This window comes from Solanum stenotomum, chromosome 1, assembly GCF_019186545.1.
Source record: "Solanum stenotomum isolate F172 chromosome 1, ASM1918654v1, whole genome shotgun sequence".
NCBI lineage: Eukaryota > Viridiplantae > Streptophyta > Magnoliopsida > Solanales > Solanaceae > Solanum > Solanum stenotomum.
In genome coordinates this window covers 10674133-10701418 of record NC_064282.1, presented here as the reverse complement: position 1 = coordinate 10701418, position 27286 = coordinate 10674133, and the positions used below count along the sequence as shown (strand labels likewise).

Here is a 27286-nt window from a genome sequence, read left to right as displayed (position 1 = left end):
AGAAGCTACATATATACAATTATAACTGAAATACATATACAATTCACATCTCTCTCCACTCTATGCCATGTGTTGCTTGCCTCTCTCCTCCCTCTCCCTCTCCCGATCTCGCTCGCCACACTCCTCCCTATAACACGTAGTTACGAAGCGTAATTATCAAACTATAGCTATGGAGAATAACTAAGCTATTTTTGAGTGGCTATATGCGAAAATTTTCCATTAATAATCACAAACAAAGTTACTTAATATATACAGAGGCGTATCTAGAGAGGGTGCCGTGGGTTCACGTGAACCCATGCTCCCCTCTCTAGATTATATATAGTAGTGTTATATTTTTTAAAAAATATTTAAATATAGATGTGTGAACTCATGTTCAAAGTATCATATAATAATACGATGATTAGGTGCACCTTTCTAAGTGAGGATAGAAATTTAAATCTTATATCTATCTTGTCTTTTTGAGTAACACCACTCCAAGTAGTTATCGGTGACACTTTTGACGTTTCAACTAATTTTTCTTTTGTATTTTTGCCTTTAATCTTTCAAAATTTTCAAGTGTCTTACATTGAAAATTCCTAAAAAATTTAGCACTGTAATTTTTTTTATCTAATTAAATCAAATGTGTATATTATTTAATTTAAAACTAATTGTATTATATATTTTGGATCTATAGTTTTTAAAATTTAATGGTTCATATTTAGAACGTAAAAGTCAAATGATCAAATTTATATTTAAGATACATTTCTTCATAATCGTGCACCCATCTAGCCGAAATCCTGGATACGCCTCTGAATATATACGTTGTTAAAAGGATATAGAAAATACCACATAAAAAGAGTGAAAATGTGCGGCAACGCCGAATATAAATAAAAGTGAAAAAAAGATCTTCTATTAGAATTCGAATATGTAAACTTACCTATGGACTAAATTTTAATATTCACGTGAATCAATAAAGTAACATCACATATTTAATTAAAGTTCCGGATGTGTCCTCATAAATTTTCTAAAAATAAGCATTCTAACCCAAAATCAATGACAGTAAAAATGTAATAAATACAAATAAAATAAATTTGAACTATTTTCAATATATTTAAAATATTTTTGACTGAATTGAGAAAGAAAAACACAAATATAAAATGTGCTCTGTAAAAAGGGAGATAAAAAGATATGAAGTTTTAGGAAAATAGAAAGAATACGATTTGATGATTTCTCTTTAAAATGACTATTAACTTTGACTAAAGTTTTAAGAATCAGATAAAATGGACTTTGAAGTCATGATATTTAGATTTTGTCAAAAACATTGACTTGCTTCATTCATTTGTAACGGTAAATTGCAATTTTTTATTTTTCCTTTATTCTCTGCTTTCATTTTAATCAACCTTTCAATTTTCATAAATTACGCTAAGAAATATTACAATATGTCCCGTATTCAATTCTAATTTTTTTTCTTCATGTATTTATTCTCCTAAAATTTAAAAATACATGATAGTTGGTTATAATTTAATTTTTTTTTTACTAGTAAGATTTTGTAAGACACAAATAGACATATATACATCATTGTAGATTACGTAACAATACACATGTTTAAATATTAAGTAGGTTCTCATTGATCATAGCTTTGTAAATCTTTTCAATTAAATCAATTGTTATCAAAATTGTTTTATAAGTATTTAAATATAAAATTAAGACTTCACTTTATTGAATATGATAATTAGAATATCTTTTTTTTTTTTTACTTTTACAAACATTTCATATTACTTTTAATTACAAATTTAGATCTAAATCATCAATATTGTAGTTAGTGTTACTTTTATAAGACATTTAAAGTTAAGATAATGTCTTTTAAAATTTAACTATTTGATAATATAATTAGTTTAAACTTGCAATGTCTAAGAAGATATTTTTAAAAATTGAAGATAATCTTACAAAGACAATATTAAAACATGATTGATTCAAACTGAAGTGAATTAGACAAAATAAGAAGAAGGAAATAACTTCAAATTTAATTACATATGACATTTAATTATAATTGCATTAATTTTATATTTTAGAAAATAATATTTTTTTTAAAATATGTACATAATGTTTAACAAAGTATTGCCAATTAATTATTAAGGAAATTTCTATAAATACATAAGTAAATATATTTTTATATATAACATTGAAAAAATTTGGAACTCTTATTTTTTTAATGCCTAAATCCACTTTAGATTTAGAGACGAAGTAGTAATGATGAGTAACATGGGCGGAGCTACATTATGGTCACGGGGTTCGAACCCCTTCAGTAGAAAATTATATTATTTATATACGATTAATAAAATTTTTAATGTATACATAATAGATGTGAACTCCTTTTGAAAACTCTTATGTCTACTTCTTTAAATTTTGAACCACTTAGTGAAAAATTGACTCTGCCACTGATGAGTAATATAGAAAGTATAATACAAAATTTAGTAATGCATCATTATAATGTTGAGACAAACTAGTACATGAGATATGGTTTAAATCATATGTTTACATTTAAGCAAAATAATAGTATGTGTTTTTATTATTATGATATGAAGGTTAATCTTTTCTTTGGGTGTTTAATTTATATATTATTAATACTCTATGTTTCTTCTTTCACACTATAATTTATATAAATTAATATATAAATTCACTCTAACTTACACATGTATTATAAATTAGTATAACTTACATAAATACCATAGTGTAAAACCTAAATTACCTTTTATCCCTATTATTTTTGTAATTGCATAAATCCCATATTTTTTAAGCATTTCGGATACATAATTAAGGATCCGGATACATTATGTATCAAATCTATTGCACTTATTAAGGAAAAAAAAAACTGAAAAATCAAATTAAGATCTCATAGTATCCATTTGTTGCACTAATTAAGGGGAAAAAAAAAGGCTGAAAATCAAATTAAGATTCCATAAATTACGTTATTCCATTCCAAACTATTGTCAAGAATTCAAAATCCTATAGTGTAACAAATTCAAAAATTAAATTTATTCTTCTTGTTCATCGTTCTCTCTGTTTCATAAAAACTTTTGTCGAAATTTTGGATAAGCGAGGTGAGTTATGAAGGATACAAAAGTGATGAAATTGTTATTGGACAAACGATTTCTTTTGTGAATCTTCAAGTTTATCGAATATCCTTTCGATGAACATCATCGATAAGATGCTAAAGATCAAGAATGCGACAAACTTTGAAGTGAAGCACTGCTATCGGGAGTGCAATCAAGTAGCTGATAGTTTGGCCAAACTAGCCTCGACCACCGACCAAAATCAAGTTGTATATTCCTATTTTGATTTGCACAGAACCTCTAAAGGCCCCTTTCAACTTGATAAGTGACAAATGCCTTGTATTCGATCCAAATTTGACAAGGCCAACTTTTTGTTAGCTAGGTGGGAATTTTGCCAGAAGCTTGGCTATTTTCAGCCTCTTCTGGCTTATCAATGGTGATGTGATCACCACAAAATGTGTTGTATTTGAGGTCAGGCCCAACCCCCCTCTGTATCTTTTTGCTTAATATAACACTGCCTAGAGATAAGACTGAGTAATTTATTTTTTTTAAAAAAAGAATATCCTTTCGATTTTGATTCAAGATTGTCGAAAATTTTGAGATTCAAAATTCTTCTCCAGTTCATTGAAGATCCTTTCCGTTTGGATTCAAAATTGTTGAAAATTTTGAGTTTCAAAATTATTCTCCTAGTTCATTGAAGATTCTTTCAATTTTAATTCAAAATTATCAAAAATTTTGAGAAGATACATCATGATGATCCTTTCAATTTAAATTGATAAGTATTGTATTTCTACTAAATACATTAAATAAGAAAGTGTTGCCCATAAGATTTTAGGTTTGAGATCGATACATTATTATTTGGTAATTGTTATGTATCAGATACATTTAGTATAAATTCGAATTTACGTATCATAACTAAAAAATTAGTGCATGATACATTATTATTTATGTATCTTATTTTGTTTGAGATCATGAAGATCCTTTCAATTTAAATTGATAAGTGTTGTATTTCTACTAGATACATTAAATAAGAAAGTGTTGCCCATAAGATTTTAAGTTTGAGATCGATACATTATTGTTTGGTAATTGTTATGTATCAGATACATTTAGTATAAATTTGAATTTACGTATTATAACTAAAAAATTAGTGTATGATACATTATTATTTATGTATCTTATTTTGTTTGAGAAATACTATATTTTAAAATAAAAAAAATACATTATACATGTAATTGTTCCAAAATAGCTTCTTTTTTGTGTTTGTGATAAATAACACAAAGTTTATGTATCAAGTACATTTATATTGAACATGATAAACACTAATAAAAAATTCAACAACATTAGAGTTATGTATACCTTAAATATGAACATTATACACTGCATAAAACAAAGGTTATTGTAGCAGTGATGTATCAGATCAATGATAACACTAATAAATATTAATTTAAGACTCAAAATAAACAAGATACATTAAAAATATGTATCTTTGATAGTGATGGCCGTGCTATGGTAGATCCAACTTTTTTCTTCTTCTTTTTTTGGACGTTTTTCAATAGTAGAAACATTAAAAGAAAATAAATATTTTTCAAGAAAAATTTTCAACAACAATATGATTAACTAAAATTGCAAAGGTTCAATAAGATTTCAATGAGGGCTGGGGGTTGAGGTAATTTTATTTTTATTTTTTAAGATGAAAAAATTAAAAAATAATAATAAAAGAAATCAAAAATTGATGTGATGGAAAAAAATCTATCTCTTGAATAATTTGAAATCATTAATTGAAAACAGAAAAGATTTGAAATTCAAAAATAGATTAATTGATAAACTTGAGAGAGATACTTTCTGAAAATCAAAATGAATTTGAAATTTGTAACTGCTAAAGAAGTGGAGAGAATTTAGGGATAGAAGTGAAATAGGAGTGAAATATTTATGTATCCGAAAGATTTTATGAATTGGGAGAATAAGGGATTTTTGAAAATTTTAAAAAAGGTAGAGATAAATGGATATTAAGGTAAGTAAATCTGTGTATATAAGTAATTTTTCCTATAAATTATGAGAACAAAGTATCAAATAGATATTACTTACAATGATAAAAAAAAAAAAACAATAAAACACAGAAGATCACGGTAATTAAACAATAGTTTGGTTGGAAAATTAGAAAAGTTAAACTCCACATAAATTTTGTACACTATTTCATATAAATTTTAGCTTCATTATTTACCCCCCACAAAGCCTTCTTTGCAATGTTTGATATTTTTCTTCTTTTGTATAATTAATTTCCGCATAAATTCAATGTGATTGAATGTAAAGATTTAAATAAGATTTATTTAATAGTATAAATATTAAAATTACTAAATAGCAAAAATAACTCTTCGTGTATATCAATATTATTTTGCTAGAAAATAACTTTTTTAAACTACTCACTGAATAACTAATTATTGTACAATTAATTATTTGATTAAACTGTTCCAAATTTGATGAACATATTTAATTTTCAGCAGAGTAAGAAAAATGCAGGTGATTCTTTTATTTATTTATAATAACAAACAAAGATAATTAATATTTATGTTGTTATGAGATATCAAATACTAGAAATGGAGAGAATTGTGTGCAAACATGTTCAAATACTATAATTATAAAAAAGTAATTTAAAAAAAGTTTTAAAATGTCATAATATAGTGGAAGTGACTAAAATTTGTTCTCTAGTGGGAGTGTTTCACCCTTAACTAGAGGTCTCGAGTTCTAGCCCTGGATATGGAGAAAATTATGTTGAGAGCGCCACCCTCGAATGGGCCCTGCAGAGCGCGATCCGAATTTAGTCGGAGCTCCAACGTGGACTCCGGACACCGGGTGGAAAACAAAAAAAAAAGACTAAAATTTGTTCTCTACTATATTTTCTGACTAAAAACACACTTCTTTCATCGATTAAATTTCACTTGCCCTTAACATTATATTTCGATTTGAAATACCCTTATTTTAAACAAATTATTATGATATAATATATATATATATATATATATATATATATATGGGGCCTTAATTAATGCAATACTGATTTACTAGTCCTTAATTAATGCAATATTGATTTGCTAGTCCATGTAGCCACTTTAATAAGTAACACAATCCATTAAAGTTTAGCCGAAAATAAACTTAAAAAATATTTGAATTAAACATTAGTTGATTTAGCTTCATTGGGCTCGAAACTATTCAGTTCGACAATTAATTTACTTCAAATGAAAAATTTGAAGAATTATAACTAATTTACGTATTAACTCAAGAATTCAAGAAAACTTTACGACTATAATTCAATTTTTTTGTGGAGTCCATGTAAAATGATGTTTTGAACCCAAAATTATGTCAAAATTCCATACTCAAAATACCAATTGACCTCACGTTAAATTTTTGGAGATAAAATATCAACTCGTCTGATAATTGCTATCCATAGTTTCTAATAGAAAATAATTCAAGAAATAAATTTTAGAATTAATCGATTTAATAAGCTTTTCAATCTAAGAAAATGATCAAAGTCAAATAAAATCACAAAGTTCAGATTTTTTCCTAACCTATTTTTTGATGTTCCACATTTTATAATTATATGAATTTAATAGACAATAGCGTCTTCATCCTTTGAAGTTGCAATTTTAGTTCAAAATTATTGCAAACTTCAATTAATTTTAGATCTAGGTTCAACTCAACATGTGTTATCCTTTAATGTAATATTAGTGGAATCTTTAAAATTCAGTTCAAATAATTATCAAACAAATACATTCGATAAATTCAAATTATTTATAAGTTGAATTTAATATTCATAAATCAATATCACATGTTTAAAGGGAAAAAGGTTCAAAATATATCTGAACTTTGACCGAAATTGTTGTAACAATATCGAACTTTGGAAATGACCTTTTACCCCCTGCACTATTTAAAAGTGTATTTTAAAGGTATATATGTGCCCACGTGGACATCATAAATATTGCATAATTATTAATAGTAACGTGTCCACGTGGGCACATATATACCTTTAAAATACACTATTAAATAGTGCAGGGGGTAAAAGGTCCTCCATAAAGTTTGGTATCGTAACAACAATTTCGGTCAAAATTGAAATATTTTTCAGACCCTTTTCCAATGTTTAAAGAAAGTCCATGTGTATATTGTTTTTTTGGGATAATGTATAAGTATCCCTTAAATTATGACTAAAATCTCAGTGACACATTTAAACTTAACTAGGGTCTTATTGTCACTCTAAACTAATCTAAAATAGAATAAACACATCTCAAAAGCCGACTCGATAGAGATAATATCCACACTCTCTTGAAAGGCAAGTGAAGATTGAAAAAAATGGACAAATATTTTTTTTTAATTGGTTTGTTTACAACGACATTAAAACCTATATATTTTTAATGTTAGAAAATTTATTTTCATTTCTTCCTCACTTTAAACTTTTTATTTGTTCTCTTTCACTAATTTCTTATCTTTCACTTTTAATTATGTGCATTTTTTTAAAAAATAAAAAATTAAGAAGTATCCTTTAATTTTTAATGTTTTATTTTTTTTAGATTTTATTTGATTTTCTTCACTTATTTTGATATTGGTACGAAATTAACTTATTTTAAATACACGACATTTATGATTAAATTTGAAATTAAATAAAAAGGATAAACAAATAATAGGAAAAAAGAAAAAAATAATTAATGAAGGTAAAAAGAAAATGAAAGAATAAAAGGTTAAAATACAAGACAACTTTTTAAAAAAATATTTATGTTTATTGACTTTATTTAAATATAAGATAAAAGATATTAAAAGAAATTCTCAATATGTTAAAATTTGACCAAAATATAAAGTTGAAAGCGGTCAAATATGAATTTTTGGTATTAGAAATTAAGGAGAGGAAATAAAAAAAGAAAAAGAAAAAGAAAAAGAAAAGAATATAATTCCGTAAAACAGGCGGTGAGGAGAGAGAAGATGTTTTTAGGAAAATAGAAAGAAAAGAGGTTCACAGTTTTTGTACAGCCTCATCCATCTTCTTTCCCCACCTATCCCCAAACCGCTTCCTCAAAATTCCTTTCATCTCACCAACACCCTTTTGCTTAGCCTTCTTAATCGGATTCTCTTCTATTTTGTTCATCTTTTTAATTTATTTTTCATAATTATCTTACATACTTTTTTTCATCAACACAAGATTACCGTTTTTTTTTTTTTTTTTTGGTGTAAATTAAGGTAGGAGTAAACCAAGTTGTAGGTTGTGTTTGCCAGTAAATTATGGGATTGAACGATGTGGATCTTACGGATGATGGCGACGGAGGAGGAGGAGGAGGAGGAGATGTTGGTGGAGGAGAAGATAAGGCATCGGCGGTTTCGTGTTCGATTTGTCTTGAAGCTGTAACCGACAATGGGGATAGATCCTGGTCTAAGCTCCAATGTGGACATCAATTTCATCTTGGTTAGTTCGTCTACCAAATTATTTTTTTAATTAACTAAACGTAATTGGTACTTCTTTGTTTCATAAGCAAGCAAAAAACTTGTTGCTAGTTAAATTTCGCTCTGGATTGTCTGAGATCTGATTATCCCTAAAGTTGTGGACTTCTCTACTTCTTTTCTTTCTCTTGGGAGAGCTTAATTTTGATTTTATGAAGAATTGTTGGTTCATTTTCTGCAATCTCTAACTTAAACAAGGGGGTTGAGTAGGCTTTGGTCTAATTTAGACCACAATTGCCTAGTAGAGACTCATCTTCGTGTATCTGCCAAAATTGCGACAGCTGGGTAATAGAATTGAATGGACTTCATTATACGATGATGATTAGTCCCTTTACTTATTACTTAGGTTAGCAGTTTCCAAAACATGGCATTGCATGCATCAGTTGCCTGGGTGACTTGGGTATGTTTTAAAGCAGCTCAGCGGTTGGAGTTGAAGGTACTGGGTTTCAGCTTAGCTAAATTGAAGAAATACCAAGAATGGCTAGACAGTCTAAGCAATTGTCAACTTGTTCTTTGTCCAATAGAACTCTGTTAAAAAAAATTACAGTTTCAAGGATTTAGCAGAATTCTGTTAGTAAAATTAAAAATTCAAGTATGTTAAAGGAGATTGAGTACTTTATAACTTTGAAAGGAACAAGGAGCAAGAAAGGAGGAGGTCAATCCATAAAGAAAGAAAAAAGAAGTTGATTAATCAAAGGTTAAACTGATTATTATGCCTGTATCGTAAAGATGCAGTCTTTAGACATTACGATGCTAAATAAAAGAACTTCAATCATACTTCTTTGTTTGGGATTGCTCCTGTCCAGTTTTGAGTCTTAAATCTGGGGTCAAGTAGCTGTAACAATGATATGATTGCATGAGATATAGCCAGTTCTATGATTTTTGGATATGAAGAAGGTTTTAGATGAAAACCAGAAAAACTAACTCACCAACTATGAAAATCAGGGGATAAAAGGTCTTACTAATCTCTCCTTTTGATATCAACAATTATTGTTGTTGAATGTATTAGGGAGAAGAAGCAGGGTACTATGGAGTGTAGTAACGTATGCTTGTGGCGTTCTTTAATAATTTTTTAATGAGAAGAAAATGTGTGTATTTCATCTTGTTGACAACTTCACATTCTGGCAATTGGTGTGCAGATTGCATTGGTTCTGCCTTTAACATCAAGGGGCAAATGCAGTGTCCCAACTGTCGAAAAATTGAGAAGGGTCAATGGCTATATGCAAGTGGTTGCCGTCCCCTACCGGATTTCAACATGGAAGATTGGGCCCATGATGAAGACCTATATGATCTGAGCTACACTGAAATGGTAAATATGGGTCATCTCTTACCTACTGTTCAGTAATTTAGACAATTTAACCCATAGAAAATATATTAAGAGTTCTGATCTATCTGGTTTTTATGCGGGGTTCACTGGACGTTCCTGTTCCTTTTTCTTTTCCCTGATAAGGAACATTGGGGACATTCCTTTATCTGGACGTCATAAGTTTCTTGTGGATTTTGAATGATGTGGTTCTCCTTCTGGGAACTGATTGAAGATTATTATTGAAGAAGTAGATTGACATGCTTTATCTGACTCACAATTGCCTTTTCTTATGTTCTTGTGTATATACTTTGTCTGTTTTGGATTGCTTAACTGCTCAGTCATGGTAGTTGTATTCAGTCACCCAAACCTGTACTGTTGGTTTATTATCTTCTTGTTAACAATAAATGAAGTTCTTTGAGCGTAGAACTGTTGATTTGGTATTCCAAGAAATCTAAACAATCCAAGTAAAATATTTTTGATATATGAGTTTGCATTCGCTGACTTTGACAATTTAGGTTTATATAAACATTATCATTAATACAAATGGCCTATTGAAGTGTTCTCATGGAGCCTTCTATTAGTTATTTCCTCCTGATTAATAGGATAGACTTTTGTTAAGATGTCCTGTCTGAAGTATTTGTTTGTGTTATTTACAATTTGTGTCTTAGATATGTTATTTGCCTGCACATCTTGTCGACCTGGGTTTGTCTTCACAACTCACACTAAGCAATTAGGATAAATCCATAACACGGGATATCCTGATCTTTCACATTTTTAGAAAATCATCTACAACAACTTATTGAAAGGCTAAATGTACACTGGATTTCTGAATAATTTGCCTAAAGAATTCCATCAGGTTATGAGGTTTGTAAGACCACATAAGTCTTAGGATTTGTCGACAAAGGTGCTCCATATTTTTGTCCATCATAATTACTGATTCTTATCTCATCATGAACATCCACTTGAGAACACATTGCCTGTTAGTATGGTAACTGTGTTATATGCATAGCAACTGCGATATATGCACTGGCTGCTACAAATCTGGATGTGAGGACTTCTCGTTTTTGAATGTAGTTGTCAAATTATTTTTAGGAGCAAGAAACTACTGCAAATGGCATGTGTAAAGTTCCATTTCTCCTGTGCTTCTGCAAAAAAAAATCTCCATTTCTCCCGAGTCCTGTCAATTGCAACAGAGAACATTAAAAAGAAAATTCCTGTTCGGCTCATGAACATTTGTTATTGCATTAATAGTGCTTAAATGTAGCTTTCACTTTTCTGCTGCCGTCCTTTTCTTGTGTGATCTGCTTATTGTTGATTGCATTTGTTTTCAAGCCAAATATAAATTTTACTTACTGAATACTTTAATTCCTGTGCGTGGTTTTGCAGTCATTTGGAGTTCACTGGTGTCCGTTTAGTGGATTGACTCGACTACCATCTTCTTATGAGTAAGAACGACTTTACTCTAAATTTTTCTTTTTTACTTTGCCTTCTTTGGGCCGAGCATATCAGTTTTACTTTTTGGGTTGAGATTGATAGTCTTTTTAACCCCTTTGTGATTTTGTTACTGATAATGTTGCCTCATTAGGGGAGCTTGTAACCTTGAAGTGTCCCTACAACAACATACCCAATGTGATCCCACAAGTGGGGCAATGTTGAAATGTCACTATTCTGCTTATATAGTCTTTGAAAGAGAATACTGACATCCTTTAGGTGATTTGCTTGGAATTCTGTTAGACCTGTTAATGGAGAAGGTCGATTTCCCTTTTCATAAAATATTGAGGTAGATTTTGCCATTTTGGTGTGAAAAAGATATACAACTTGGAAGAAATGTGTTGGTGTGTGTATAGAGATGAGATACTGGCGATACCATGAAATAGTTCATCAGTTCCCCTTACATAGTTGAAGGGAAAATCTTTTGCTTTCCTGCTTCTGTACATATTGTTAATACTAAAGCACTATGCAAGTGCTGTCTTATTTACCTTGTGAAGAGAGATAAAGAGAGAGGACATACTGGTTTCATATATATATATATATCGACATGTCAATGAAATTTGCTTCTCCAAAAAAAAAAAAGTTGCTTCTCCCCATCTTGCTAAATATATTACCAGCAGAAGGATAGCAGGTCTGGTAGTGTCCTCTGGGGTGGGGGGTTAAAAGCAGGATGATTTTTTACCTAACAAGAACTGAGAGCCACATAGATTCTTTACCTTTTGAATTTCGAGTTGAGTTTGAATTCATCTCTTTCTATACTATATTGAGGCTGAGTTTTGAGTTAAGTTTGAATACATTGTGTGAGGTGGAAGTAGTCCTTTCATAGAACATTTTATATTTTCCTAGATCTGAACACAGGCCTATTTAGCTAGTTTGAGTTCAGGATGTTGATGGGTTTTGCTGTTGGGACTAATTAGCCTCAAGCATCTAAGTAGCTCACTGTTTGCAGAGGCCTTGAAGTATGGTATGCCTTTAGATTGTTGCTTTCTTTTTTGATGGGCAAAGAGTTGAGATTATCATTTCTTTTTTTGCCTCATGTGATTCTAGCAAATTTGACGTGAGTCAGGATAAGGAATATTATAAGTTCTTAGATTTCAGCATCAATTCAAGTGGATCAAGCTTCTGTGCTGAGCCTTCTAAAGGCCCATATACAACAACATACCCAGTGTAATCCCACAAATAGGGTCTGATGTTAGTACATGATTTAAGAGAAAAAGAAGATTGAAGTCTTTTAATTTTCTCAAAAAAATAAATAAAAAATTCTCAAAAAAAGATTGAAGTCTTTTAACTATCAGTTAGCATATCAGAGTGAACAAATTATGACACTGATGATGTTCTGCTCTTTCACTGAGCTGTTCCCACTAACTCTGCAGTTGGCACGTTTCTATAGATTGCTGTCCCTAGAATTGGCTGCAATCTGTCTCTAGACTGAAGCTTGGAATTGTACCTCCATAACAGTCCCTTAAAGGAGGAGTCACCTTGGACCTTGAGGCTTACATACCAGCTACAAGCTCATTGGCCAATGTGTTTTGTACTTCCACTATTAGAACTGTTTCATTTGGACAATTACTGTTATTAGGGTTTGCAATTGGTTGATCGACATGCGTTGAAGCTTTTCTCAGATGGGCTTGTGTAACACTCCTTCGGTTTTGATGATGTTTTCGACACCATTCTACTAATAATATTAATTTATACAATTGCTTGCAGGTTCCAAATTGAATTCATTTAAGTAATCAAATTTGAACTTTGGTGTGATGATTACTCTTATCAAACTACTTATGTTAATTCAATTTCTTCATTAATGTTTTTTCCACTACCACTTACACTTAGATCATGAATAAGTGAAATCAACATTTTTAATTCTTTCGGCTATATCACATGGGTTGGAGAGTATACATAGGACTTCCTTACATCCTAATATTCCATGTGACATTAGAGTTCAACTGCGGATGCTAATACTTCCTGTTCTGTGCCTGCTTGCCAATCGGTGAGCAAACTTTATGTGCCTGCCCTTGAGTTCCCTTTTATTACACAGAGGAAAACAAAGGGTATCTAGGAGCTAATGATGAGAATAATTCCTCAACTTTCTTGCTGTTGATGGAGTGAGGTTTTTCCCCCTCTTTTCTTGCTTTCGCTGTGCTGTAGATTTTGCTTGTTGTGTGCCTAGCCCCCCTCCCCTTCTTTTGCTTCTCTTCATTTATTTTCTAACAATATATAATTCATCTGACCACTGCATTTCACATGCCTGCAGCGAAGGGGAGCTTTCATCTAGTGCATGTAAGATTTCCGACTCTCTGAACTGCTGTGTAGTACCTCTTTTTTGTCAAGCTTCAATAATGAGAGGGTTTCTGTTACTACTTTTGTAGATCACGATCTTCTTGGTCAGCATGCTATATTTGCTGATCACACGGCTGTATCATCTGCTGCTCATCCATGCCCATATATTGCCTATGTTGGAATTCACCCATCATCCTCAAATTCGAGTGGAAGTATCAATGATGGTCCTAATTTTAACAATCACTGGACTAGTCCATCTGTTCCCAACGAGATGCCTGCTTCTTATGCTTTCCCAGGAATGGATGTGCATTATCATAGTTGGGACCATCATTCCTCTTTCCCTATGGCAAACAGCCGTGTTGGTACTGCTGATCAGTCCTCGGTTCCATCTGTTACTCAGAGAGTTGCCAGAACCAATGCTGATATCCCAAGACCAGGATCTTTTGTCCCTCCATTCCTTGTTGGTCACGGGTATGATATGTGGAATCAAAGGCAATAAATTTGTTTCTGATTAAATAATTATCAAATTCTGATAAATATGGGTACTAGTTTGTACCTCACAAAAAAAAAAGTTCCTCCTACATTCCTTTACCTTTTTATTCTGTTTGGATGAGAGGATATAAGAAGGAATGAGGGCTTGGAGTACAGGGCCTAAAATGTAAGAAGAAAAAGGGGTAGAGTTTGAAAAAAGACTTGAGTTTTTTTTAGAATTCAATTTACTCCTGCTTTAAGATAACTTGAATCAAGTCATTATGTGGTGCTCCTTTTGGAAAATTCAGAGCAAACAAAGTTTTTTTGTTAACTGTTGTTTTTTCCTTTTAATGTGTTTTCCTCAACTACTTGGGAGTGGGGAGGCATGTTGTTTTTGTACTGATATTCAGATTGCGATGTTCATCGCTTTTGCAGTTCTGCTGCCAGAGCTGGGAGTTCAGTTGCCTCACCAATGATACCTCCTTATCCTGGAAGTGTAGCTCGGGCTCGTGACCGTGTTCAAGCTCTTCAAGCATATTTTCAGCAACCAAGTAATTCACCAGCTGTACGCACTCCTGTTATGTCTGCTACTCGACGATCCAACAATCACAGAGGATTGGCTCAAATGGGGCCGGCTGCCTCATCATCTGATCAGGCTGGTGGCTTCTACTTCTATCCTTCAAGTTCTTCAGGAAGAAATTTCCAAGAAGCAGAAAATCCAGTATCAAACAGATATCATGCTTGGGAACGGGAACACTTGCCCGCCTTCCCCTTGAGTCAGGTTGACAGAGATCCTATTTGGGGGCCATTTCATCACACAGGTGTTGGATCTGATAGTGGTAGCCGATCTGGCAGCTTCCGCCCAAGGCATGGGCCTGAGAGGATGCCGTCCCAGAACCGGTCATGAACTTGTTGTGCTGTTTTGATGAGAACTGTGATTACTATGAATGAACCCAATTTATGTATGTTTTGAGAAAACGATCTATAATGGTTGGAGTCTTGTCAATTTGGCAGGTTCAAAACTGTTTTGTGGCCATGAAAAGTGATCCCTTTCTGATGGCCATGAGTTGTGTGATGGGACTGTGGCGCCTCTTGTTTCTGTGCTGTGGGGTATAAATAACATCACAATGTTAATGGCAAAGTTCAAGCTAGTGATTTGCCTCTTTTATCTGCAGTGCTTGGTTACCCATATTTCTGTCATATTAGTAAATGGTTTAAACATTACGCCATTGATGAACCAGTTGAATATAGTTTTGGTCAACAGAACCTGTTGTTCAGATTGGTTCTACGGTTGAAGCACCCACTGCATCCTTGTAGGGTGACAAAGAATTAAGTGTTGAAGCTATTAGACTCTTCAATTATCTTATATTTAGTGATATAATGGTTCTATGGTACATTTTGAATGAAATAATGCTTATTTATCACAAGTCTTTTGTGGGAAGAGCCAAACATTAATGTTCAATTATGTCTAGACTTTTGCTGTGATGTTTTTCCACGAACACTGTTTCAACCTTGTGGCATTGCAAATCTTATTGCTTCTAACTACATTTACTACTAGCATTTTGTTTAAAACTAAAAATTCTTAGTTGAAAGATTTGACATGATCCAAAGTAAGAAAAGAGATATTAATTGAAGGATATTTTACAATGCATAAGTCTCTCAGTTCACTGTGACATATCGTTGCACAAGAAGTTATCAGTGAACTCGTACGTTAAAAAGTCTGAAGGAAATCATAATTTTGCTTAGACTACATTAGCAAGTCTACCAGATGTTGAACTCGTAAAATTTGAAAAAAAGATATTGTGATCTGTTGAAAATTGAGATTAGATCAACTTATTTTTAATTTTAAGACATAATCCATAAGATGTGAAGAGAATGAAGCTACATAGAATAATGGAGAATAACGCTATATTTTCAGTGAGCCACAAAGAAAAAATCCTTCGACAGACCATCACATGAATAAATTAGCAACTCATATGCGCAGGCACATCCAAATCTGAATCTATAGAAAATATTGGAGAATCCCAAAGACACTCAAATTGGCTAAATCTAGTATAGTGGGTCTTGTTCTGATGTGGAAATTTTTTTTATTAAAAGGCATCTCGGCAAAAGAGGATTGAGAATCATAAGGCGAGACAGACATAATAAAAGGGTGTGGAGACAACCAGGCCAACACTTTTACCGGATATGGGTCCGGACAATCCAAGAGCCTGGCACTAAAACCCAACCGAACTATATTTTTAATCCCTAGTGCCCCTACTACTGCTACAAGTGTTGAAAGAAAGAACATGATTATTATAGTGTTGACGTATCTTTGAAGGGCATTCACTCTGATCGTCTTCGTTCATCGAGTAATAGCTATGAAAGTTGTGATTTTGATTAACAAGTCATTTGTTTGGAATAACTAGATTCAAGAGGGTTTTTAAAAAAAATTGTGAATCAAACATCTTTTAATAGATATAGACAGATATCTAGGTGTGTTCTCATCTTTTTCTCCTTTGGCTTTATGTGTTGTAAAAGGCTCTTATTTATGTGATTAACTCTAATCCCACATCTAGAAAAAATAAAACTAGTTTAAGGTTTAATAGTAATTAGCTGGTTGTAACTAATCGCCGAGCTATGTAACGTTGGCTTGTAACCAAGTGGGGCATTAAAGTGGTTTGGATGTTTGATAAATGGGCTTCAATGATGCGGGTTCCGTAATCTCTCTACTCTCGACAATGTGCACGCCACAGCTCTATATGAGCTGGTAGTACAAAAAAACAAAACCTTGATTTGGGGTTAAGCCTCGAGAGGGCCCCAAAGCTCTGCAGGATGGTGCCACTAGCCCGCATCTTATAGAGATGATTCTTCGGTTTCTGATTAAGCGTGCGTATTGAGTCCAATCAAACATACAACCACTTTTTGTAACTTCAATTGGGTAATATCATACAAATTAGTGAATAAACAGACCAATCAAACATACAACCACAATTGGGTCATATCGTGCAAATTAATGAATAAAGAGAGAACGAAAGGTTGAGAATTACAAATTATTTTTACTAGAAAACATAAGTATAGCTTTTAAGTGCTTCCCTTTGTATCAATTAAGTGCCTTATTGATATCAGTTAAACGAAATTAGTTGGAGGGTATATAGTGGTATTTACTTTGTTTCCTCATTCTGTTGGGCATCTCTACTCTCGGCGGCAGAACTGTGCACGCCATGTTGCGCCACAGCTTCACATGGTCCAAATGGTGCCACTAGCCCGCACCTTGCAGAGACGATTTTTTCGGTTCTGATTAAGAGCCTATTGGTCCAATCTAACATACAACTACTTTTTTTTTAACTTCAAATACTCCTAAAACATTTCAAGAAACAATATATAACAAAGTTGTTTTTGGGTCTTTTGATTAAATTGCTCAACAAGATCTAAGAAATTTGCAACTAACTAGCTCCATCCCTTTTAGGTAACTAATAACAAGGAAATAATGTAGAGCTTTTACTTGGCTGCTACTAATTTGTGTGGGGGTGGAGTGTCAAGCGATGTTACATTTTGTGGGATCTTTTATCTTTCTTTTTCCTTTTAGTATATATTTTGTGTTGTAGAAAGCTCTATGCTCCCACATCGAGAAAAAACAACATTGGTGTAACATATAAGTGTGATAAGCCAAATGTTATTTATTGCTGAGCCAGGTAACGCTGGCTTGTAACCAAGTGGGGCATTAAAGTGGTTGAATATTTGATAGATGGCCCAATAATATGCAGAGCCTGACGGTCTTCCCTACTCTCGGTAGAAATATGCACGCCACAGCTCTAAATGAGCTGGTAGCATTACAAAACTTGTCTTCGGGGTGAATCTCGAGAGGCCCCGACGTTGTGGGAACTAACAAGTGGTCCCAAATGGTATCACCAGCCACACACCCCACATCTTACCGGGATTTCCTTCGACTTTGATTAAGCGTGCATATATTGGGTTCAATCTTAATATACAATCACTTTTTTGAAAATATAAGGTGGAAAATGATCCTTGTATCGGCATGTATATTCGATTCAATCTAACCTATGGTTATTTTTCATTTAAATTTTCAGGTAGATTTAAGTAAAATATTTCAAAGATAAACAGATGAATAAAAAAGATAATTCATTTTAAGTGTTTGACGTATTTTTCACGTGACCAAATATTCTGTTAGATATAATATGCTTAATTTATCGGAAAAAAGAACCTCATAACAAAAAGGGAAGGTAGCTTATTGTGAAGTGTTCATGGAAAAAAAAGTTCTTGAGATGAGTGAGTAAAAAAGACAGACTCGTGTAATAATTTCATTTGCTCAAGTTTATTTTTTTTTGGCATACTTATATTGATAGACTATTATACATCCTTAAGTCATAACATTGATATTTAGCTCTTATTTTGAATTTTATGGACAAAATTATCCCAAATATTGCAAAATTGAATGAGGAAGACTATTTGATTGAACGATACTATTTTCTGAGGAACTTCCCTTCATATTCTCAAAAGCAGTCTTGTCAGCAACACCACCCGGCTGCCGGTATTTCACAACATTACCGCAAGTCTTCCTCCACAAATCTCATGGCTTAAACGAAAAACATTTGATAATGGGTGGACTCACTTATAGCAGGCAACAAGTGACAAATCACGGGTCATATGTAACAGATATACATCCTCAAGTTTTACTTAGCAGTTCAAGAAGCATGCATGGCGATTAAACTAGAACAAGTTTTTCTAAAACGCGCAACTAGCTAGCTAGAATTCAAAGCTCCATTACAACAACTCAAAAGATTTAACCATAGTAAGCACTGCGCTAAAAGCCAGTTCCTTCACATCCTGCAAGTCTGCATACTACTTTATTTTGGCTACAATCTCCGCTTTGTTTCTGTAGAAGTCTCATTCCGATATCCCCTGCATATAACATTCTCAAATGATGAACATGGAAATAGGTCTAATGATGACATGAACGCTACAACCACACAACGACTATTCAATCATACCGAAGAGCGAGAATAGGAGAGACTCCTGCTCCTGCTCCTGCTCGGGCTCGGACTCCTTCCGTGCCTCCAACGAGGTGGCTACAAGGCAGCAAAGATTATGAAAGCATAACTCATACACATGACTTAATATAGCACAGTTGGAACTTCAATATCCATAAAGAGGAGTTAAAAAGCTAGTGCTACTTACAGGTGAAAGTGGAGATCTGGATCTTGATAGAGATCTGCAAAAACCCCAGAAACAATTCTAGTTAATATCAATAGAATTCTGTGGCCAAAAGGTTCCAGAATGACCTTTCCCAAATGAATCCATGCTATACTTCCACGTCCACAATCATAGTATTTATCAAACAGCTGCCGCAATCTCTAATACCAATCACCCGACGGGAACACATTGAAACAAGAACCATTTGCAACACACTTCCTGGAGGTTGCATGTCCAATTTATGAGAGCCATAACAATACAATGCCTGCTCCAGCCCCACGCTCTAAAAACAAAATAATTTTTATTTGTCTATTGGATTGCGTTCCACGAAAGGATTAGCCCCAAAACAACTTGATATATTGTTGTGAGGTAGATCCACCTTAATAACATATTAAAATGCAATTTACCATCCATAGTTTGTCGGAGGTGCTCATCCACTAAATCAGGTTACAGCCACAACCAAACGAGTTGTCTGAATTTGAGCACCATTAACCAGCACCTGTCTATATAGCAATTCCCAGATCGCCGCGGAAGCCAGATCTAGAAAACAAAAAAGGCAATCTTCGTAATCATCTTACTAAACCAAAAAGCTGGTCCGCTCTAAACCCCCCATTCAAAGAACAGATAGAGGAAGAAGAGAACAATGGAAAAAGGAAACTGCATCTCAATTCTCCCTGGAATCTTAGAAAACTAGACAAGAAAATTTTAGATTCATCCACCAATATTATTGCTTCAGAGTTCTTTCACGATGTCATTCTCTAGTGGTTCTGGAAATCAACTTTTAAGTTGGAAATTCAAATTAAACAAGTCTATCCAATCGTTCAACTAGAAATGCCCAACTTACAAAGTCCTTCCTCATAACTTAATTGACAACCAGAAGATATTCAATGAGAAACTACAAGAAGTCGTGATGGTTACGCCCTGAACTCCATCTCCCCAAGCCCCCCACCCCCTACCCGCAAAAAAACCCCCCATTAAATTCTCCTGACGTTCTCCTCTTTAACCATTCCTCCCCTACACCCAAAACAAGAGGAATTGTGAAAGAGAACAGTGTGTTGCTTTACGAAAAACGTAAAACGATGGCAATCTTTCCTTAACAAAAAGTAGTTGGTATGCGAAGTACAATAGAATTGCTATACAAAAACTTCAAAACACATGGTTCCTGGATACATATAATGCAACAACACACCCGATATAATCCCACAAGTGAGGTTTGAGGAGGGTAGGATGTACGCAAACCTTACCCAACCTTTGGGCACATATAATGCACGACATAATAATCACAAAATACAAACAATTATATACATAAAAATTAATATATTGCAATTAATTGAAATAATACAAATTAAAGTAAAACCACATAATCAAGTTCAAAACCCCTTTCTTTAAAAAAAAAACCTATTTAGATGCAAAATATGCAATTTTAGACATCTAGCTCAGCTTGAGTGACTAGCTTCTTACACTAAGTTCCTAATTTCCTATTTCTAGTCGATTTCAAACTCTTTCCTGACGCTTCTTTGATATCACTTTACAGGCTATATTAATTGTAAAGTGATTATCCTCTTTTAATAGAACCCCATCAATTAACTTTAGATCTTATACCAAAGCATTTAATTAGCTGGTTTTGGTTATGACTTGAGACACAATTTAGCAACATACACCATCTGCATTGAACCTTACTTCAAACCTCAAGTGCCTCGAACAACATCGAGGAAAGAATAAAACGTATGAGAAGACTGCAAAAGAAATTTAAATAGATAGACAAACTAGGCAACTGTAAAACTAGGCATTCATATGCTTCCACTACTTAGATTTGGAATATTCTAGATTAATAGAAGTGGAGGCATAGAACTACAGAAAATAGATGGTACAAATCCATCAAACTTAAGCATAAAAAGAGAGGTAGGTCACCTCATAGTCCTCATTCTTAAATTCTTAAAGAGGGACATCTCCTTGTATAACTTCTCATCCAGTAAGGACTCGGGTTGACACTGATAACTTGGTGCCTGTAAAACTTCCTACATAACAGACCAGTCTATAACATATAAGCTTCTCTCATTTGTCATTCAAATAGCACCAAATTCCCGATTCATCTATCGACCGCACGATAAGTGTCAAATTCATATCCCTCTCCAAATATATATAATTATATGATCATTGTTATTCCACTCATTTCCAGTAATTATGATATCCTTCTATAGCTCATGAAAGATAAAGAGAGACACTAGATGTGTACTTCTCCATACATTCTGGCGATACTACCATGAGTCTTTTCGACTCTACAGATCACTGGAAATGAAACATCAAAAAAGAAGTGATTGATCAGCTAACCAGACATCACCGCAGGAAATGTAGAAAACAAGCCCCTGTGTAGAAAATTGTGAGTAGTCCTTCCTCCAACAAAGGTGTCAATTCTTTAACCAGTCAAAACCATGAAGATAAGAAGAGTTAAAGATGCAACCAACAAAGAGACTCCTGATTCAAAATAGATTTTCCAATATACAGTCAAGCTGCTAGTCCTCATGCAGAATTTCTATCAAACAAGCATAAAAACACCACCAAAGAGGGGATAATGCTCAATTGAAGGAAAACAAGGATCCTAAGAAGAACAATAGCAACCAGACTGCATCTCGCAGACTTACAGAAAGAATTCATAGGGCATGATCATATGCAATCAAAACACGAAATAGAAAACATACATGAACACATGATAATTTCGGAAGCATAAAAATAAATATAAACCTTGATGTGAAACAAAAAAGTACCTTGAATGAGAGCGAGCAGGGGAAAAATCCCTTGAGGGTGAGACAGACACAGAGCGACGAGAGTATTTACCCCTAGGAGATACACTGTCAACTGACTATTAGAAACATGCTAAATTTTCTGGAGGTGCAAAGATGAAAAGACAGTCGGGAACCAAACCTTCCGCTCTGGCTGCTATAGCTTCGTCGAGGACTCCTGCTTCTTGAGTAACTTCTGCTTCTTGAATAATATGGACTTGGACTCCTGGAATAGCTATGCCTCTTATCATACTTGTCCACCTAAATAGTATATAACTGAGTTAAATTGATGCATGGACACAGCATTGGACCCAGTATTTCTACTAACAACAGAGAACAGACCCTAATATATGCTCGAGAGAATTGATTGCGAAACAGAGAGTCATCAAGTTTCTTTATCTGCAAAAGCAAGAAAGAGTATACATGAGACTGACAGATCATAGAACTTCTTAAACCACAAAAGCATTATTACTACGGAGCAGAAAAAACCAGTGATGATGTTAAAGATAATAAGTAAATTAAAGCCTTTATATAGCCTACCGCATATCTCATATCATCATAGTTGGTATAGTCCACAATCCCTCTCATACCTGCAAAAATAGCAGCAGTTAACATCAACTGCTTCCAGTACAATGTTTAAACATCCTTAAAATTTTGTGCTTTAACTAGAAACAATGGAGGAAAAAAAGAGTAGACATTTTCCTTTAATTGTCAAAAGCCTTGGCATGAAAGCAATGTACAGAGATCTCGCACCATACAGTGTCTGATTAGGAATTGTTTGTATAACTATATTTCCTGAAGAACTTGCCCTATCCCATGTAACACTTCTAAGAGCCATGCTTCTCGGGTCTTTCTAAGATACAAGCACCAGATGATCAATAAGTAACCTGATCGTCTCATGTGTCAATTTGTTATGTTCGGCACTCCTTCAGCAAAAATGTCTAAAATACTATGTTCCAATTTTTTTGTCTTACTTCCTATTTTAGTATATTTTCAAAAAGAACACCATTTACTATATTTAGAATTACTCTTTACATCCATAATCCTAGATGACATATTTAGGACCACAAGATTCAAAGAGCATTTTAGTAAATTAGACACGTCTTTAGTTTAAGATCACGAGATTTAGAAGTCATACATTTTTTAAAACTCCGTGCCAAGTCAAACTAATACAAACTAATTGCAACAGAGGGAGTATAACTTTAAAACAAATCTACATTTCCATCCTTGAGAACATACATGGATGAATCAAACACATCAAGAATTGAATAAATGCAACCATAGAAACTCCCACAATAAAATAACTCACCGTCACGATCTCGGAAAACTTGAGAGAAGCAGACATCTCCAGCTCGTCGCATGTGATCCTGGCAAAACCAAGTAAGAGAAACCACATTGATCCAAAGCTCTAGCAAGTTCACAATTTTTTACTGATCATAGCATGACAGCTGTTATAAATTCTAACCTTCAAGTCTTGCCATGAAGCAGAAGATGGTAGTCCAGAGACCAGTACTGAAAATATTTACATTTTAGCAAGCAAGTGAAACCATATGAAATAAGTTAATTTTCAAGGAGGCAAAAATCATGATAACACTATCAAAATCAGACTAACCGCGATAGTCAGAGCGCCTAGAAAATCCACCACGACTCCCACTACTGTAACTACTGTGGCGATCATATGATGATGATCCTCGCCCACCATGTGCAAGTTCAACCTACAAAAATCATAATAAACAACAATATGGTAAAAATATCCGACTTCAACATCACCACATCACCAAAAGAGGGGGAATGTGAGACAACTAACTCGCAAGCGACGCCCATCAAAGTCATAGCCATCACGCCCACGGATGGCATCATCAGCATCACGAGGATCTTCAAACTGGAACATATAAAAAGAATTGACACAATTAGATCTTATCAGAAATTCTGTAGCATAAAGAAACGCATGCAGAAAATTGAGCTATCTGCCGATACAACAAGGGATTGTTTGGTTTAGAGGCCACTTATGCCAGGATTAGTAATGTAAAGATGAATAATACAAGGATTGCATAATCCGATTATTTCTTGTTGGATATTTAGTTTGATAATATTATATATTAATAGTATATGTGTATAATTTTAAAATATATGCTTGCTTTTAAAAAGAAATTAACTATTACGAATGATATTCTGGCATTTTTAAATCCATGTATTACAGATACCCATATTCTTATTTCTCATTCTATCCCACATAAAATGATTCCCGCATAACTCATGCATGTATTATTTATAACGAAAACAAAAGGGAACAACTAAACAGTGTATTAAGTAATTCTTGTTTTTCTGTGGCGACTGAAATCAAACCCCAATCAAATATTGTGTAAACTAAAGTTGATTTTTATGTGGGGATATATCTCCAAAACCCCTAGCAGAATGATCCCTAAGGGAAAAACTAACATCTTGGTGATTCAATTCTTAGCAAAGAACTCACCTCTACGAACGCATAACCAGGTGGTCTAGGTGGAACTTTCAAATCAATTTCCACAATGGGACCATACTGCAGGAAATCACCAAGAAAATTCAAAAGATTAGCACTTGGCATATGGAAGAAAGGGGCGGTCGGGGGGGCAGCGTTATCAACACAATACTGGTCCAAACAACCAAAAGGTAAGTCAATACATATAAAAAAATCCATAACTTATAATATATCTCAAGGAAACCTACCTAGAAATCAATCAAGAGCAATTACATTACTGACAAATATAATGACAGAAAGACTTTAGCAATAAATTTAAAACATGTCTAATTTATACTACATTGCAAAGTTGTGTGGCTTCTCTATAAGGAAAAGAACACAAAAAGTACCAAATTAGATGACTTTCAGGAGCTGCTTGGAAAACTGAGAGGCTGAATGTGTACTGTGACAGTAATAGAAGCTCACTGAATAGGTACGGGACCATTGAAGAGATTAAGCTTAAATAAGGAAAAAACAAGTATTATCACACTCTAGAAAAGCAAAAAGAGATGACTACGCTTTCATTAGAACATGAATTTGGACTAGACACTTCTTATCACTTTGATAGTCGTACAGGGTTTACTAATCCACTTAAGCACAACTTACACAGAGGCAACCAGATATACACCATATTACAAGAATGAAAACTTGCATTGGTAGCCCCCCCTATCTTTCCCTCTGCGTTAATCAAATTCATTCCTCCTCCAATCCAGCAAAAAGTACAAGTTCTCATGGAAACTATTGGCGCTCTTTTAGGTGGCATTAACACAAAAGGAGAAACAAATTGAAAGGTAAATGTATAGCTTAGTGATAGCTAGCACATGAAATTGGATTAGTAATTTATCTAACTAACCTTGTAAAACAAATCTTCTACTTCTCTCTCCCGAATATCACCAGGAAGATTTCCGACGTAGATAGTCCGACTTAGACGACCCATATTGCCTGAAATCAATACGCAAAAGAATAAGCAGCTTGTTCAAACATTGGATGTGGTAATGTGGACATTTTTTTTTAATTTATGTAATAAAGTAAGATTTAAGTGGTAATGTAGACAAGCAAGAACGCAAATAAGAGAAGTTTATTTTCTTTTTACTTTTTTGGTTTGGAGGGACGAGGGGCTTACCAGAGTTGACCGAAGCTCATCAGTGAAAGGCCTTGAGGAATGGCCAAACTAAGGAAGGGTAAAACAAAGAAGAAAAGTAAAGTAACATTGCAACAAAATGCAAGAAGATAATCTGGAACTATTAACAGTTCTTGATTTGTTAAAGATAAGCTTCTACATAAAGAATATCGTTACAAACACCAAAATCAAAATGAAGTTTTATATAATAAGAATCAGAGTAGCAAAAACCATAAATTATCAATCTAAATCAATTCTTAAAGATTATACTTGTCAGCAATAGTAGTCACATCAAACATCAGATATACAGAGAAAATCACAAATTCTTGTTTTTTTTTCTTTTCAGCATATATGGTACGCCTAAAGTCATTCCTAGTGTTAGGTTGTTCGATGACATTTTCTAAAATGTTCCATCAAAAAGGGAGAAATAAGTTCCGATCATTTATGTACTCAAGTCCTTTTTCTTGCACTTACTATCAAAATGTATACCTAAAAATTTCATCAGAACAATACCAAAATTGTGAATACTATGATTAATCTTTAACTTTAATATATAGTACTACTTTTTAGGGAAAATAGTCATCACGCCTACACCAGAAAACATTTTTTAGGAAATTATTTTCCATTAAAAAAAAAATACTCCGTACCAAACACTCAAATTACCGCTGATTAATAGGACCGGGAGACAGAAATCAAGAAATTCAACCAAATTCGTTACTGATATATAATCCTTTAGATATTTAAACGGTTCTTATTATAAGTTCTTGATATGATCGCATAAAAAAAACAGTAGAAAAACCCTAAAGATTCTTCAAGAACTACGAAATAAAAAATTATGTTACATATGAAAACAGAGTTTCGCATAGACAAAACAGAGAAGCAATGAAAAATTATAGTATATAGTTAATTAATTTTACCTAATAAATTGGATTAGGAGAAGAAAAAGAAAAACAGATTACCTTGATGATACAACAACGAGAGGTTGCGTAGAAAGAAAAAAAGGATTAGAGTAGACAAAATAAATACAAATGGCTTTTGAAGATGCGCGGAACTTATTTATAAGGGAGAAAAATATCGCTATCGTACGCTATGTCTAGAAACTTTCCTAAATCTAAACACGTCAATACATGACATCTGTCCTAGGACACTTTTGAATATTTAATGAAAAGATAAGCGGAATAAAATATACTTTTCCAATGGTGGTTATTTTTTCAAAGGGAAAACACATAGATTACCCCCGAACTTGTATCGAAAAATCAGTTACACGCTAAACATGACGATCCATTACACATTTTTACTACTTAAAAGTGAGTTTAATACCACCACCCTGGGACGTGTAACACCACTCGCATGAGTCATTTGGTTTGAATTCAAGTTATGATGTGATTAGTTATGATGTGATAAGTTATGATGAGATTAATTATGCTAAGATTATTTTTTATTGAGTGTTTGGTTTGTTGTATTCAAAATAATAAATCTTAAGAACAACATATAAGTTTACAAAAATACCCTTCATTGGTGTGAAAAGTAATGTACAAAAAGTGTTTAAAGGGACATTTTTGTCATTTAGTCATTTTATCCTAGGATAAGTTATCTCAGGATTACTATACCACTCATGGGAAGGGATAACTTATCGCGGAA

At 33.2% G+C, this 27286-nt stretch overlaps 2 protein-coding genes across 9 annotated transcripts; one reads left to right on the top strand and one right to left on the bottom strand.

Annotated features, from left to right (window-relative positions):
* The first annotated feature begins 7959 nt into the window (after positions 1-7959).
* Positions 7960-15221, top strand: LOC125848091 (E3 ubiquitin-protein ligase RFI2). Its single transcript, XM_049527896.1, has 6 exons — positions 7960-8475; positions 9650-9819; positions 11203-11261; positions 13559-13584; positions 13674-14055; positions 14491-15221. Exons 1-6 carry the CDS (start codon positions 8295-8297, stop codon positions 14960-14962), a joined length of 1290 nt encoding a protein of 429 aa, XP_049383853.1. The 5' UTR covers positions 7960-8294; the 3' UTR covers positions 14963-15221.
* A 3407-nt stretch (positions 15222-18628) lies between these two features.
* Positions 18629-26717, bottom strand: LOC125848141 (serine/arginine-rich splicing factor SR30). Of its 8 annotated transcripts, none has more exons than XM_049527961.1 (15): positions 26605-26675; positions 25649-25696; positions 25379-25467; positions 24502-24657; positions 23836-23910; positions 23641-23743; positions 23494-23540; positions 23338-23395; positions 22569-22618; positions 22371-22427; positions 22171-22289; positions 22014-22097; positions 19234-19267; positions 19047-19124; positions 18629-18957 (listed from the first exon to the last, which is right to left on the bottom strand). In XM_049527961.1, the coding sequence occupies exons 3-15, from the start codon at positions 25460-25462 to the stop codon at positions 18943-18945; spliced, it is 960 nt and encodes a 319-aa protein (XP_049383918.1). In that variant the 5' UTR covers positions 25463-25467; positions 25649-25696; positions 26605-26675; the 3' UTR covers positions 18629-18942. The 8 variants fall into 8 exon arrangements, 7 of the variants coding, with proteins under 7 accessions (XP_049383918.1, XP_049383942.1, XP_049383910.1 ...); XM_049527985.1 differs by having other exon boundaries at positions 24502-24567; positions 26605-26646; XM_049527953.1 differs by lacking the exon at positions 25649-25696 and having other exon boundaries at positions 26605-26717.
* Between the last annotated feature and the right edge of the window lie 569 nt (positions 26718-27286).

Bases quoted from the DNA above. Each gene is read 5' to 3' on its own strand.
- LOC125848091 (XM_049527896.1), top strand. From the start codon at position 8,295: ATGGGATTGAACGATGTGGATCTTACGGATGATGGCGACGGAGGAGGA. The intron at 8,476-9,649 runs GTTAGTTCGTCT...ATTGGTGTGCAG, and splicing joins TGGACATCAATTTCATCTTG to ATTGCATTGGTTCTGCCTTT. The intron at 14,056-14,490 runs GTATGATATGTG...TCGCTTTTGCAG, and splicing joins CCATTCCTTGTTGGTCACGG to TTCTGCTGCCAGAGCTGGGA.
- LOC125848141 (XM_049527953.1), bottom strand. From the start codon at position 25,462: ATGGGTCGTCTAAGTCGGACTATCTACGTCGGAAATCTTCCTGGTGAT. The intron at 23,744-23,835 runs GTTAGTTGTCTC...TGATTTTTGTAG, and splicing joins TTGATGGGCGTCGCTTGCGA to GTTGAACTTGCACATGGTGG. The intron at 23,541-23,640 runs GTTAGTCTGATT...AAATATTTTCAG, and splicing joins TAGGCGCTCTGACTATCGCG to TACTGGTCTCTGGACTACCA.